The following is a 13,610-nucleotide window of genomic DNA, read 5'->3' as shown; positions in this document are numbered from 1 at the left end:
AGAAGAATTTAAACTTTCAATGAAGAGAGTCCTCAGCCTCGTCCTTTCCGCGTGTGTGTTCTGCTTGTATATTGTATTTGTAAACAAATATGGAAATTGCTGCCGTTGTTTGTGCTGTTTTGAGGGGCTGAATGACAACCAGCCCCCTGGGAGGGTCGGAAAAGGGGCGGGCCGGGGCAGTGGACAGGGCTGAACATCAGCATAAATGCCAAGTTGTAGGGGATGGCAGAAGTCGTCCTTGCACTTTACATTTTGGGTTTTAAAGTGACTCGGAAATTCAACAAGGCAGCTTGGAATCTCTGACAAAAAGAATAAAACAATTATTAAAAACAATTCTTTGTCTATAAATTTAAAAATGCCTAATTATAATATTACAATTACTTTAAATTTTCTAATCGTTCTGTTAAAAATTACTCATACGACACGTACTCCACTTAGGATGTAGTCCAAAAAACTCCTCCCTTTTCCAGCCTTGTTATCTTATGCATTTTGTTGCCAAAAATAAGTCAGTCTATAAATTTAAAATGTATATTAAATATAATATTATTACTTTAAACCTTCTAATCGTTCAACGTTACTCATACGATGCGTATGCCACTTGGAGAGGGGGGAGTAAAAAAACAGAACATATTAAACATTTGGCTAGGTTTTCCTTAACCCAGCCTTACTTTGAGTCAATTTTAGAGGTATTTAGGCAAGCTGCTCAATATTTGAATTTAATTAAGTGGAAAATAGAATAGATGAAAATGGATTTATTCTGAATAATGAGATATGTAACTACGCCTTTATTCCTTGTTATGCGAATCCCTTTTCTGTGCACGACACACATTGTCACTGTTAGGCTTAAATGCCAGCTATTGTGAACAGTTTAAAGGCAATATTTTGCTGTCAAAACGTCAGGCAACTGAAAGTGAAAATCGCCTAAAAGCAAACAAAACACAAAAATCGGAAAACAAGGCGCTGCATTGTGGCACATGCGAGTCGAAAAGCTATTAAGAAATTAATCTACTGGCAGCCGGTTGAGCCCAGATGGAAGCGAAAACCCTGCGGTCCCTTTGACAGTCCGATACTTCCGATGCGTAAGCGGTTTACGCCGGAGGGCGGCAACCCTGGCCGCACCGATCGATCCCTTTGCTGCCCATTTCGCAATATCCTGCTGGGCATTTTAATATCGCAACGGCTTTCACTTGTTTACCGCTTTATGCAAATTTCATTGTGAGTCCTCTGGAGCCCAACTACCCCTCTGATTTGTGTGCCATATATGCACCACACAAACAACATAGGTGGGCATATACATATGTGCATATGCTAAGCACTCCTGTCTCGTCGGAGTCGGCCAGTTATTTACAGTCATGGGCAGTAAAATAAACATTGAGGGAGCGTTAAAATATTAAAAGTTCCAAGCGGGTGGCATAAATCAATAAGGAATGTATTGGGAAGATCTCTGGCATATCAATTGCCTGTTCAATTTGCAAAATTTCTGCAGCACCGGCAATGCACAACCAACTGGCACACTGAGGGAAAAATGTTAAGTAGAAATTTGGGTATATAAGTATTAAAAAAGTTTTGCAAAAATGTTGAATTGATCAATGACGTTTGCCGGATATAAGTTTCAAGGTGTAAGCCATTGCACGTAAACTTCTTAAAGGTTTTGGGGAACAGCTGTATTTGTGCCACTGAAAATAAAATTAATTTAAATGTATTTGGCTTAAGAGCCCAAAGAGAAGTGCAACTGCAGCGCCCATTTGCTCATTACGCATACGCACTGCCGGCCGCTGGGGCTAAATGGGAATTAATTATGCGCCTAAGTGAATATTGAATAAATTCATCATTTGCGGGCAGAGGTCAGGCCAAGGGCTGCAGGCACAATTAAGAAAATTATTCACCAAATGGTAATGCATATTTAAGCCCAATTGCGGGTCAAAAGGGAGCGGCCTGGCCGAAAGCTGCTTAAAGCAAGTAATTCGATTGGCATCTGCTTTATGAACATGTGTGCCGCAGTACTTCCCTCGCCCATTTGGAAGGGGAATTTCTCAATTGAATTTACAGCGTTGGATAACGACATTCCGATTGCCTGTTATTAGCTCGGAAAGCAGGTACACAAGTTTAATAAGCACATTGCTGGCATATCTAGGAAGTCCGTATTGCCGTTATGATGACTTAAAAATAAACCGAAAAGTTGATTTGCCATGCCCATTAATTCCTGTGACAACTGAGGCTCCTGCGATTTTCCAGCCCTTTTTCGGCCAGGCACTTAGGGCCAAAGACCATTTGGCCATCGCAAATTGGCCCATTCAGTTGGCGCCCAGCACTCAAAAGCTTTCCCAGGTGCAGCTCCACCTGCTCGTATACATATACACACCTATATATAGGGCTTTATGTAGGGGATCCCCAGCCCGCCGCCCGATCCTTGGCAAAGTGTAATTAAATATCCATTTAGTGTACATTACGTTTCCTCCGGCCGGCCTGACTCGGGTAGACACATTACCAACTTTGCAACACACAAAAAAGAAAGTACACACACACTCTGGATGGAGAAACCCTTAAGAAATAGACAGAGGCGAGGAAAAGCCGGGAAAATCAAGGAAAAGCTGGAGAAACAGGAAAACACGAACCGCTTAGCCAGCTCTGAGGCAGAAGTTTAAAGAGCTGCTTATGTCTAAATTAATTTAAAAAGTTCGTTCACTTGAAAAATCGCACTGCCCCGCCCCCTGGCGGCGCTTTTCCTTCGGCATCCTCTTGTCGTCCATTTGCGGCCGCTTGAGAGTTTTCCCGCGGCTTTCCACCACCCCCTACTTCAGTTGGTTCCCTGGTGTTCACTCGTTTATTAAAGATTATGCTTATAATGACGATGACAATGACGACGACAAGCACGGGAAGCTGGAGGTGGGGAAAATGGAAATGGCACGGGCGAAAGCTAGGGGAAAATGGAGGAAAACCCCCCTGGGCTGACGATGATGCTGCTATTTTCCAACATTTTTCTTTCGCCCTGTCTGCCCGCGCTTTATTTTATTTCATTTTGTTTTATTTTATTCTATCCTTCTCCTAAACTTGTCTTTCTTGCTCGCTCTCCAGAGCCATTAAAGCGCTCTACTTCATTTCCCCCACCAGTCACTTCTTCTCACAGGACTTCAGCATTTTTTCCGACAATGAACTTTAAGTCATTGCTTACTGAAATTAGTTGTAAAGCGATCAAATTTATAATTAATAAAAAAATACAACACTATTTTGTAAGTAAAGGAAAACGTAAGTTAAAAGTTAAGGTTAGGTAGAGAGAGTTGTCTGAGGCTCCTCCTATAAGCAGTAATTCTGTTTAAAGACTGTAATCCGCTGGTATACTTGCCTCTTTTTTGGTGCAGCCCCGAGTCCTCGCCCCTCCTTTGCTCGATGTGGCATTTATGTGGGTTTTCCGTTTTCCCGAGGGTCCCTCCACTTTCTTCCCCCTCTTTTGCGCCCCGGTTCGCGGCGACAGAGAACTCCGTGACCCATATATGCAGATATCATATGTGGGCTAGACTCCGACTTTCGCCCTGCGATCCAGGACTTGTGCCACTGTCGTCATCGCCGACGCCGTCGCCGTTTGCTGTCGTCATCGTCATTGTCATCGCATCGGGGCTTTATCCTCATTCTCGGAGCCAAGTCATTTGGCCATTGTGTGCTGGCCCGGAACCTTTGCGGCGAGAGGTGAGAGATGGCTGCCATTGTGCTGGGCCACCACCGGCCATTGTTTCTGCTTTCTGTTTAATTTCTATGTCGTTTCCGCTACCCTTCTGCCGCTCGCTCTCCTTCTTCTGCGGCACACTGGTCCAAATCGGCGCTTTTTCGGGGATCCAACCGATCAATCTATCGATATTATGTTGATAGACGAAGGCTTCTCATCTACAAAGAGTATTTATACGGATATAAGTTATCGTTGAACAAAAAAGTGCACGAAAACCTATCGGAATTATCGATATTTCCGATATCATTTTTATTGAAAACTTTCTGGATTTGTAGGAACGGTTCTTTGGAGTGCTCGAAAATAAAGTACCTAATGGGATTGAGTATCTGAAAACATAGACCTTTCAACAAAAATATTAAAAAGCAACAATTTAATAAAGCTACCGACACCAGCGATACATTCGCTCAAGCTGGCAAGAACTTTTAGAGCAGCACTGGCATTTCACAGCTAATTTCAAGGAGAGTTTTTGGATCGCGAGATTTGGGGCCCAGGGGCGGGTGCTGGGTTTCAGGGGAGTTTCGGGGGGCTTTCGAGGGGCTCTTCCGGCGGCAGATCTGGGGGAAGATGGGGTTGGGGTCGCTCCAAAAAGAAGGCCTGGTGTTTCGGGCAGGACAACCATAAGTCATCCGACCGCTTGCCAGAGTGCGCTTATGCAAATTTGTGCCAGCTGACAAATGGGACAGCATTTGCACAATGCCGAAAGGAAGGGAGCCCAAAGGTGGGTGGTGCTGGGCGGTTGTTGGGGGCGCTGGGGCGTGTCTATATAAATGTCATTTGTGTCGTTGTTTTCCTTTATTTTTGTTATTTTTTGGGGGGAAGGCGAGAGCTCTCCTCGCTTAGCCTGACATGATGATGATAAAGTGCACATTAAAAAATATATTCCCATTGCCTTTTTCGTTGTTTCTCGGTTGTTGTTTGTTCTTGATTTCGTTGTGGTGTTGTTGACGTTGCGGCCGACTGCTCAACTCTAGTTGGGAATTATTTATGGACTGAGAGCGCGCTTTGAATTTTAAAACTATGAAAAAATACGAACTTCGGGCATAGAATGGCTCATGGGAAGGGGATCAAAGCGGTGGAGTTGGGCAGCACGGGGTGAACTAAGCAAATAAGTATATAAACTGAAATGCAGCAGCGATTTTATTTGGGTTATGACCGTTAAAAACTAAGAGTATAATATTTGGAAAATAAGAAACAAGACTACCAGAAGATGCAATAGTACAATTTAAGCTTACTTACTTACCAAAACGAGTGAAAATCATATGTACGGCCAGCATATATAATCCAGCCAGCTGCTGTGTGGTTTTGCTTACTTTTGCGCCCAGATTTCACCCTCTTTTGGCCCGCTGCGGGAGTATATAATCATTATTACACATTATTATATAATATAATGCTTTCGCACATATAATTCACACTTGCACACACACGTGCCACGCCCCTCCTCAGCCGCCTCTTATCAACATTCTGCAAGCCGCACAAATGAAGTCTTCTCTTTTAATTTTCCCTGTGCAGCTCTCGGTCGCACATAAAATTATTTTCTTCATATAATAAGTGTAATAACTTTCATGTGTCGCCCGTTTGAAGCAGGAAAGTCGGAAAGGCGGGAGGGCGGGAAGGCGGGAAGCAGTGCGCCAGAGTTGAAGTGGGAGGAATATCGCTTCGTGGCAGTCAAAGTGAATGTGAAAGTTGGAGGTAGGGAGTGTTCTAGGAGAACTGGGGAGTGTGGGAGGCGGTAAACTAGGTGCTCCTGAAAATTGTTCAGTGGGACCAGCCGAACAAGCATAGTTGGTGTGACCATGCTAAATGTAGTTGAGCAAAAAAAAGTTATTTTTGTGCAGTGTTTGTAAGTTTCCTCCGCAGTTACGAAACTTATGGGGCCAATACCAATTCATGCGCCATCACTACCCCTGAATCAACCCTCGAACCCTTTATGTACATATAATTTGCACATGCATGTGTGTGCAGCACTTAAATAGAATTGGGTGCGGAGTGCGTTGTCCTCATTTGAAGCTTGGCGCACAAATCCCGCATAAGACAATAAAGGGGTCCCCTAGTAGGTGAGTGCTCTGCCTGATCCCGATGTCCTTAAAGCGTGATTTTGAACTAGCGCTGGGCAGATATGTAAGTGCCCAAAAAGAAAGGACAAAGGGCGAACTGCATTCAATGAATTCAACCACGAGCTATTTAACCGCAAGTAGGGCAAGGTATGCATGCTAAGCTGCACCATTCTAGGGGTCATCAGGTGGTTCGCTGGTTTGCTGGGAGATTGACAGGTTGTGTGGTCTAATTAACAGCAAACAAAGGGCAGAAAATTGCGCAAAATGTCGCAATCGAAACTAATGGGAAAGGCGACAGCAGAAAAGTGGAACAACAGCTTTGAATGCCATTTCTCAAAAATTATTACAAAGTGATGACCACGATCAGTGTATTTTAATGATACATTATATGTATTACAGAAGCTTGTTTAATAATTTTGTTAAGTGGTTTACAATAAAAAAGCATATAATGTTTAAACTAGAGAAATTCCCTTTGTTGTTGTCCATGTACAGTGGAGCTGGGCTTCCCTCTGGGCATTGCGACCAGTTAAATGTTCGCTGATTTAATATGCTAATGATGGTGCCCATGCAATATGGCTCTATATTATTTTAATATATTTGCCCCGGCGCTCGATACGCGGCCAACTAAAGCGTATGCGCCCAGCGGCTGTTGCATGTAAAATGCAAAATGGAATTATGCACAATTATTTTGGCATTGGCTTTGCTGCCCCCGCTCTTCCGCCTCTCATGCAATTTAATTGGCGGCGGTTAACAGGAGCAATTATAGGACGACAAGGAGGCAATCTTGAAGGTCTAGTTGCAACAAAGGAAAATTGCGGGCAAATGAGAGCAGGGTTGTCAAAGCTTTCAAAATAGAATGAAGGTTGCCAGGTTGACGTGTGCGGTTTGCTGTTATGTAAGCGAGGTTGCTAATCAAACAAATTAGTTAGGCAAACAGGGGGACTTTTTAAAATTCCCTTCTAAATATTTCTCGTTGTGCAAGCTCTCTACTTTCCCTAATTAATTATACGATGACTGGATTATCTGGACTTATGTATATTATATTCCTTTGTCTGCTTGACTTGCACTTGGCTTTTAATTTGCTTTCTCATTGCATGCTCAAGTGGCTTTCCTCCTGCCATTTTCCTTCACTACTTTTCCCCTTGCTAATTGCTCTTATTACGCTGACAAGAAAATGGCAAGCGAATAAAATAAAAAAGAATTCATAAAAATAGGGAGAGAGGAAGAATAAAATCTGAAATGAGCAATCCAATGGCTTTATGGCCATATCGCAGTTATATATCTCTGTCCTTTTCGCTGACGCGGACACATGCACGAGCATATTTTATTGTTGCATACTTTCCCTTGTCTTTTCCTCTAGTTTTCCTACATTTTCCCCTTATTAACTTTTGCAACTGCGCTGTTCGTGCTTCTTCGTACGCGGGAAATATCTGCAAGAGCAAATTATCGGTTAGTAGTCGCCGCATCGCTAGGGAATTGAGGTACGCGATACCTGCATTTTGTGTAAATATTCACTAATAATATAAATTAAAAGCAAAAATGTGTTAGTTTAGTAACGTTTTGTGATGAAACTCTTGTGAAAATCCATACGCATTTGTATTGAAAAAAGATTTTGTGTGATTGCAGCCATGCCAATCATACAGAGTTAAAATATAGGGTTTTTCTTGAGTCGAACTTCTTGAATTTTACAATATTAACTTGACCTGAAATGTCGATCAACTGTTACCTGGGCCTCAGATAAGGTGGCTTCATCGGAAAAGGGCAGCTGGGATTCGAAATTTGCAATTTCACCAATTAACTTTGTAGATACTCTGTAAATATAAAACCTTTATTTATTTTTTGATATCCTCGCAAAAAAAAAAAGTGTCCAAAAAAATTATAAAGAAAAAATTAAATACTTTATTGTCAATAACCATATAATATTCATATTTACTTTTAATGAGTAAAAAATGTTTCGCATTTTTCAGCGAGCAGGAAGTATTTACCAGGTTATTTTGTCTGCGCTTTCTTATTTATGAATTGAGCGACAGTTTTCTCTGGAACCCCTTACCGATGCCAATCTTTAAATAAAATTTCTTCATATTTACCTTTTTTGGGTTCACTTTCATCTTACGAATGAAGTAAACCGTTCCTTTTACCGCCAACGAGCGATGAAAAGCGGAGTGGGAAAGTGAAAACACATTTATCTCGATTTTCACGCTGTCAGCAACAACTCAAAAAGGCGACAGTTTGTGAAAAAAAGAACAAAATAAATAAAACAAAAACCGAAAAAAACATTTAAAAAGGCGGTTGGGACCAAAGCAAAACGAACCCTGCACAAAGTCAATTTCAAGATTTATTTTTCGCAATTTAACATTTCTGTTACGCCTGTCAGGCGGGAAAGGGAAACAAAAGCCGAGGAAAAACAAACAGAAGCCGCCGAAAAACCCAAAGGAAAATTCCTGCGGGCCAAGGTGTGGGGCGCCCAAGCAGAAGGTGAATGTGGTTAAGAAAATAATAATAAATTAAAGACATGCGCCCCGGCCAAAAGGTCAAATAATTTCAATAACACAAAAAGGAACCAACCTGTCCTTACCCGATTTGCAATTGTAAGAAACTCCGAAGCTGAAGGCTGCGAGGTTAAGGTCAGAAATAATCGACATAAAAATACCAGGCGTATTTTATTCCGTTTGAATAAGGATCTTTCATTAAATTTATAACAGCTTTATAAAAGCAGTGAATACTACTTAAGAATAGATAGATATTTAGATAGTGTAAATAATCGTCAGTATATTCGAAATATTCCGTATTCTTCAAAAATCTTGTTAGGTTTTAAATAACTCGAAAGCCCATTTAAACCAATATGCCCCGCTGGCCAAGACAAAAAAGGCCAAAGGACAAGTAGGGAAATTCTGCTGCCGATGCTTTTTAAGTATTTTCAATTTCGGCAGGCAAGATGAAACTTGCCACGCCCCCGCCCACAGCTTTTTGTACTCGAATTTATTTGACCCCGAGGGTCAATATGCAGAGAAGTCGCGTTCAGAAGTCGAAAGGCAGCGCGAAATTCGTGTATGTTCCCCGCGAAAGTAATCAGTCCCGCCCGCCCTGCTCCTCTTCTTTTTTTCATTAATAATAAATTAGAAGCACACCGGAAACGGAAATGCGCGTTGCCAGCCCGCCCAGAGCTAACTTTATTAGTTTCTTTTCGCCGCTTTTGTCCGGGGAACGTGCGGCATTAGGAGGAATTCACTTTTGCATTTTTCAAGAATTAAATTCCACAGATTCTGCCCCTGGGTGTTTGCCATATATATATATCTTTTTCGGGACCCCTCCGTCATTGTGCTCACATGGGAATCCAATTAAATGCTCTGCTAATCCACAGAAAAGTGGGGAAAATCACAGAAAATCTGCGCTCGCCTCTGCTGTCGGCTGCTTAAGTCAATAGAGTAGTAAATGAAGCCCCAGCCTTATCAGCCAACCGAACGCCAGATGTACACTTAAAAAAATGTGTCCCCTTACTTACATACGCCAGCGTTGAACTTGAACACAAGAGAAGCAAATTGTCTTTTAAATTAAGAGTTGTATTGAGTAGGTTTTAATTTTACCCACACCCCAAAATAACATATACTTTCCTAGCTGTGTAAATCGCAATCTCCGTTTCTCCGTTTAGTCACAGCTTAAAAGCTTGGCTAATAAAAACTGGAATTATGCGTGAGTGTGTGCCAGAACAGGGTGCAGATACATAGATGTAGATGGAAACTGGGATGGAAATTGAAGATGAAACCTCAGACAGAGATGGAAGGGAAGATGGGCGGCCTCCCTGTTGCTGGGGGCAATTAAACGATAAGCGTAATCTGCGTTGTCAATTCACATAAAATGCGTAAAGTCGTCAGTCGAGGAGGATTTCAATTAGCCGGCACAAAAATTTTAACCATCCTTTGCGCATATTTCATGGCCCACACACACTCACACGCCGCAAACTATATGCATATACTATGTAGTGGAGAGTCGGAAAAGCGGAAAAGTGGGTGGGCCACTAAGTGCGGCCAATTAGCACAAAGACTGGGGAAAGTGTTTCCGTTTAGCAGATGAGAAAGGCGAGCACCTCTCAAGTGACAATTTGCTTAGCGCTTCAATTTGGTTGCGAGCCGAGGGCCAAGTGGTGGGGTGGAAAGACGCGGAAAAGTGGGGGTGTGGACTGGAAAAGCGGTGACCTCGACCAAGAATAACCCACATACCACTGCCGAGTCGTTGTCTTACAAAAGCGACATAATGGTGTGTCATCCTCATACGTACTTTGGATTTTATTGCTTTTCGGGAACGAGCATTGCAAAATCCTTTCTCAGCACACCCAAAGAAGTTACTCCCGAATTTCAGGTTCTGATTAAGTTCTTAATGTTAAAGTATTTCCGCTGGAGACTGAGCCTCCAGAAAAACGAGGTTCTTTTCTATGTGTTCAACCTATTCTGACCCATTTATTTCCTTGCAGGGTTCTTTCACGCAAACTAAAGCCACATCTTGTTGCGGACACCGTTAAGCAGTATATAAGTCGGGCCCAACGCACAACCAAGAAGGGTTCTCAAGAGCAACAAAATATGGAGTTTTTACGCGGCGTCTATGCGTTTATGCAAGTGAGTAGATCATCGGTGAGTGTCCACTTCCTTTATAACAACCGTACTAATCCATGTGAACTTGCTCTACTTTTATACCGCCTTTGGTTGATTGATTGATTATACCATACCATACTCTACTACTACAAATCAACTCAAACTCAAAACCAAATAAATTATATCTCTGAAACCAAATCGATTTGAGTCACAAAAAAACAAAAACCGCAAGACAAAAACGCAAAGCAAAAGCGAATCAAATATGTTACTACTCCCTTCTACTACCTATTTATTTATACTACTACTCTACTACTATCACTCTTATAAGCGTAACTAATGAGCCAACCAAAAAAACCAAATACGAAAGACAAATAAGCCGAGAGTATCAAATGTATCTTACACTATATACCGACCCCCCTAAAATTGAAGTACCAAAACCGATCCCCCACGTGTAAGCATCGGAACCTGACAGATACCTATGGACCGTCGAAACCTGGGGGCAAACCCATATAACCATCGTCGAGAAACAATGGAAAATATGTACCAAGCCCAGACCATTCCATTCCAGTCAAAAATAATACTCGCCCCACCACCTTACTTTTACGTTCCCAACCCCCGCCACCACTCACTTTGTTTGTGTTTTGAGTTAAAGGCCATGACTTTTTAACCATTGCCATTCCATATAACCCGGACCCTAGATGATAACAATAAAGCGAAATGCAAATAAAAGTAACAAGAACCAGAATAACAATACTCGTAATAATGTACTTACCGTGAGCACATTCCTTCAAAAGATCACAACAAAAGACAAAGAGAAACAATAAAAACAAAAACGAAGTGAACATTCACGAGAAAAGGTCATCAGAAACCAGGGAAAATGAACGCAGGAAAAATGAAATTAATATGCAAAACATTCATCAAGTAGGATTTTCAACATGAAAAACCAGCGGCGGGACAAAAGATAATGCCGTCTCTTTCTCGTTTCCCCATTGCCGTCTCTTTCGAACATGGCAAATTCTTCATTGAGACCCATTGCTGAGCACATTGTCCATTAATAACCATTGTCCATCCAACATTCCCATCGCTCTATCTCAATCTCCCTCGGACTATCTCTCTCTTTCCAACACACACACACAAAAGACACATGTCTCTGTCTCTCTCTCTCTTTTTCTGTCAGTATCTCTATCTCTCTGTCACTCTGTTTGCGTCTCTTTCTGTGTTGAATTTGATTTTTGTTTGTAATCGGCTGTGTAATTGATTGATTAGCTAATATGTTTGGAGTCTATGAATATATTACCGTAATCGTTACTATATCTATGTCTGTCTCCCTCTCGCTGTTTGTGTGTTTGTTTCTTTAATTGTGTTTTTACAAGGCAAAATTTTTAAGCGATGTTTTAGTTAAGCTCCATTTATATAACTCCCCAAATGTGTGCGAGCTAAACCCAAAGAACTACAGAAAACGAACACACACACTTTTAAAAACTCTTAGCCCCAAAAGCCCCTAGCTGCGAGGAAGATCTGTAGGGTTTTCAGACGATCTATGTACATAATTAAAACCCATAACAAATGCTTTATATATTTATATATTATATACTGAACGAAACCCCATAAACCGAAACGAAACGAACGAATTATCGATTGTGGCGCCACGTGAAGGTTGACTACAGCGGAAACGGATACGGAAACGGCAGCGGCGGCTATGAGGCAACCCTGACAACCCTGCCCAGCGACAACCCAGAGCCGGCAGCTATTACCGGAAGCGGAATCAACATCAGATCGATAGCCGATAGCGACAAGGAGGCCGAGGCAGCAGCAGCATTAGCAATCGCTGGGGAAGCCGAAGTCCCTTGGCCAAACTCCATGGACAGCTGCGATAGCACTAGCAGTACTTATACCAATACCAGTTCCAGTTCCAAATCAGATCCTGCCCAGAAGAGACGGTTACCTGGTTCGAAAATATCGTCGAACAAGCTCAGAGACAGTTGAGAGTGCGGCAGTAATAATGGGCATCGGTCCCAGATGCGGTGAATTACGAGCAAGAACTATGAACTACGATCGAATAATGCTAACCATTGTGATAACTCGTATGTACATATAGCCACGTATATATCCAAGTTTATAACAAAACATATTTACAAGCGAACTGCAAAACCAAATTAAAGAAACGAAAACGAAGGCGTGACGCGCGATAACTTAGCACCACTAAATCAAAAAATATCTAATTGTAAAATCAAATGAAAACAGGGCAACTCGTGAAAAGGTGGCCTTAGCTTGTGCGACTGAACAACCAAACCAAATCAAATCAATTCATCGATTAACGATAACCGATAAGCAATAAAACGATCAAAGATCAGCGATCAATCGAATTAAGAGCGATATCAAAAGCGATCTCTACGCAAGCGGCAGCTGCGGCGACGGTAACAATTATCAATAGCCGATAGACTGGCTCTGAACCACTGCTGGCGGTGTGTGTGTGTGTGCGCGTGTGTGTGCGGTGCCGCCCACGCCCATCCATCCCCACCCCCCGCCAAGAGCAAAGTGATAGAAAATGGTAATTACAAATCAAGCAATTCTAGTACTCATTTTAAAAACTCACCACCCACTCTCCACCCGCTCCCCAGAAACTATCGAAAGTATCGAACGGTCGGTTTCTCTATCGATATCCCACTATAGGGTCCCATCGCATCCTCCCTGTCTCTGTCTTTCTCTCTCTGTCTCAGACTATCTCGCCAGTTCTACCCGCCCGTCTATTTTTGCTTTTCTTTCTTTTAAACCAAACTTGATCTGCGCCTTGTTTTTGCTTATAAGTATGCATATATATAAATTAATCGTTATAATGTAGTTGGTTAGCTTAAATTGTGCCTATTGATTTATCGTTTTCATTGTTATTGGAAAAACCCCATGTTAGCTGAAAATATTTTTGGGTTTACGTTTCCTTAACTTTGCTTTGGCTTTATCAACTCTGTCCATCTCCTTTTATCTCTATTTTTAAATATTTCCTTTATTTTTTGGCAACTTTCAAGTTATGTAGAGCGCAATTTCAGGATTCCAGAATAAGGAACAGATATACCCAGAACAGAAACAGAACATATAAGGGGATGCAAATTAAAGAAAACAACAAAAATCGATATTTTATCAAAAACGCAGCCGCACCGCGCCGATAAAAACGATAACCAGAAACTTAACCCGACGATTACGAATTGCTCGCCTGCCACCACAAAATATGCTGTCGACGTCTCTTTAAAAATT

The 13,610-nt window shown here is 41.9% G+C and overlaps 1 protein-coding gene across 5 annotated transcripts in view; it reads left to right on the top strand.

Moving 5' to 3' along the window:
- Positions 1-13,610, top strand: part of LOC108027540 (innexin shaking-B) — a 153,982-nt gene that overhangs the window by 104,536 nt on the left and 35,836 nt on the right. For 4 of the 5 annotated variants that reach the window (XM_050890639.1, XM_050890640.1, XM_017098989.3 and 1 more), the window contains one exon: positions 10,244-10,400. In XM_050890639.1, coding sequence (XP_050746596.1) covers positions 10,244-10,400 — 157 coding nt within the window. Of the gene's footprint in view, positions 1-10,243; positions 10,401-12,017; positions 12,846-13,610 lie in introns of those variants that run through there. The other variant, XM_050890642.1, reaches the window with a different exon arrangement.

The sequence above is a fragment of the Drosophila biarmipes genome, chromosome X (assembly GCF_025231255.1).
Source record: "Drosophila biarmipes strain raj3 chromosome X, RU_DBia_V1.1, whole genome shotgun sequence".
In the NCBI taxonomy this organism is placed as follows: Eukaryota; Metazoa; Arthropoda; class Insecta; order Diptera; family Drosophilidae; genus Drosophila; species Drosophila biarmipes.
The sequence above is the reverse complement of the archived record's forward strand: the minus strand, read 5'-3'. Positions and strand labels throughout refer to the sequence as shown.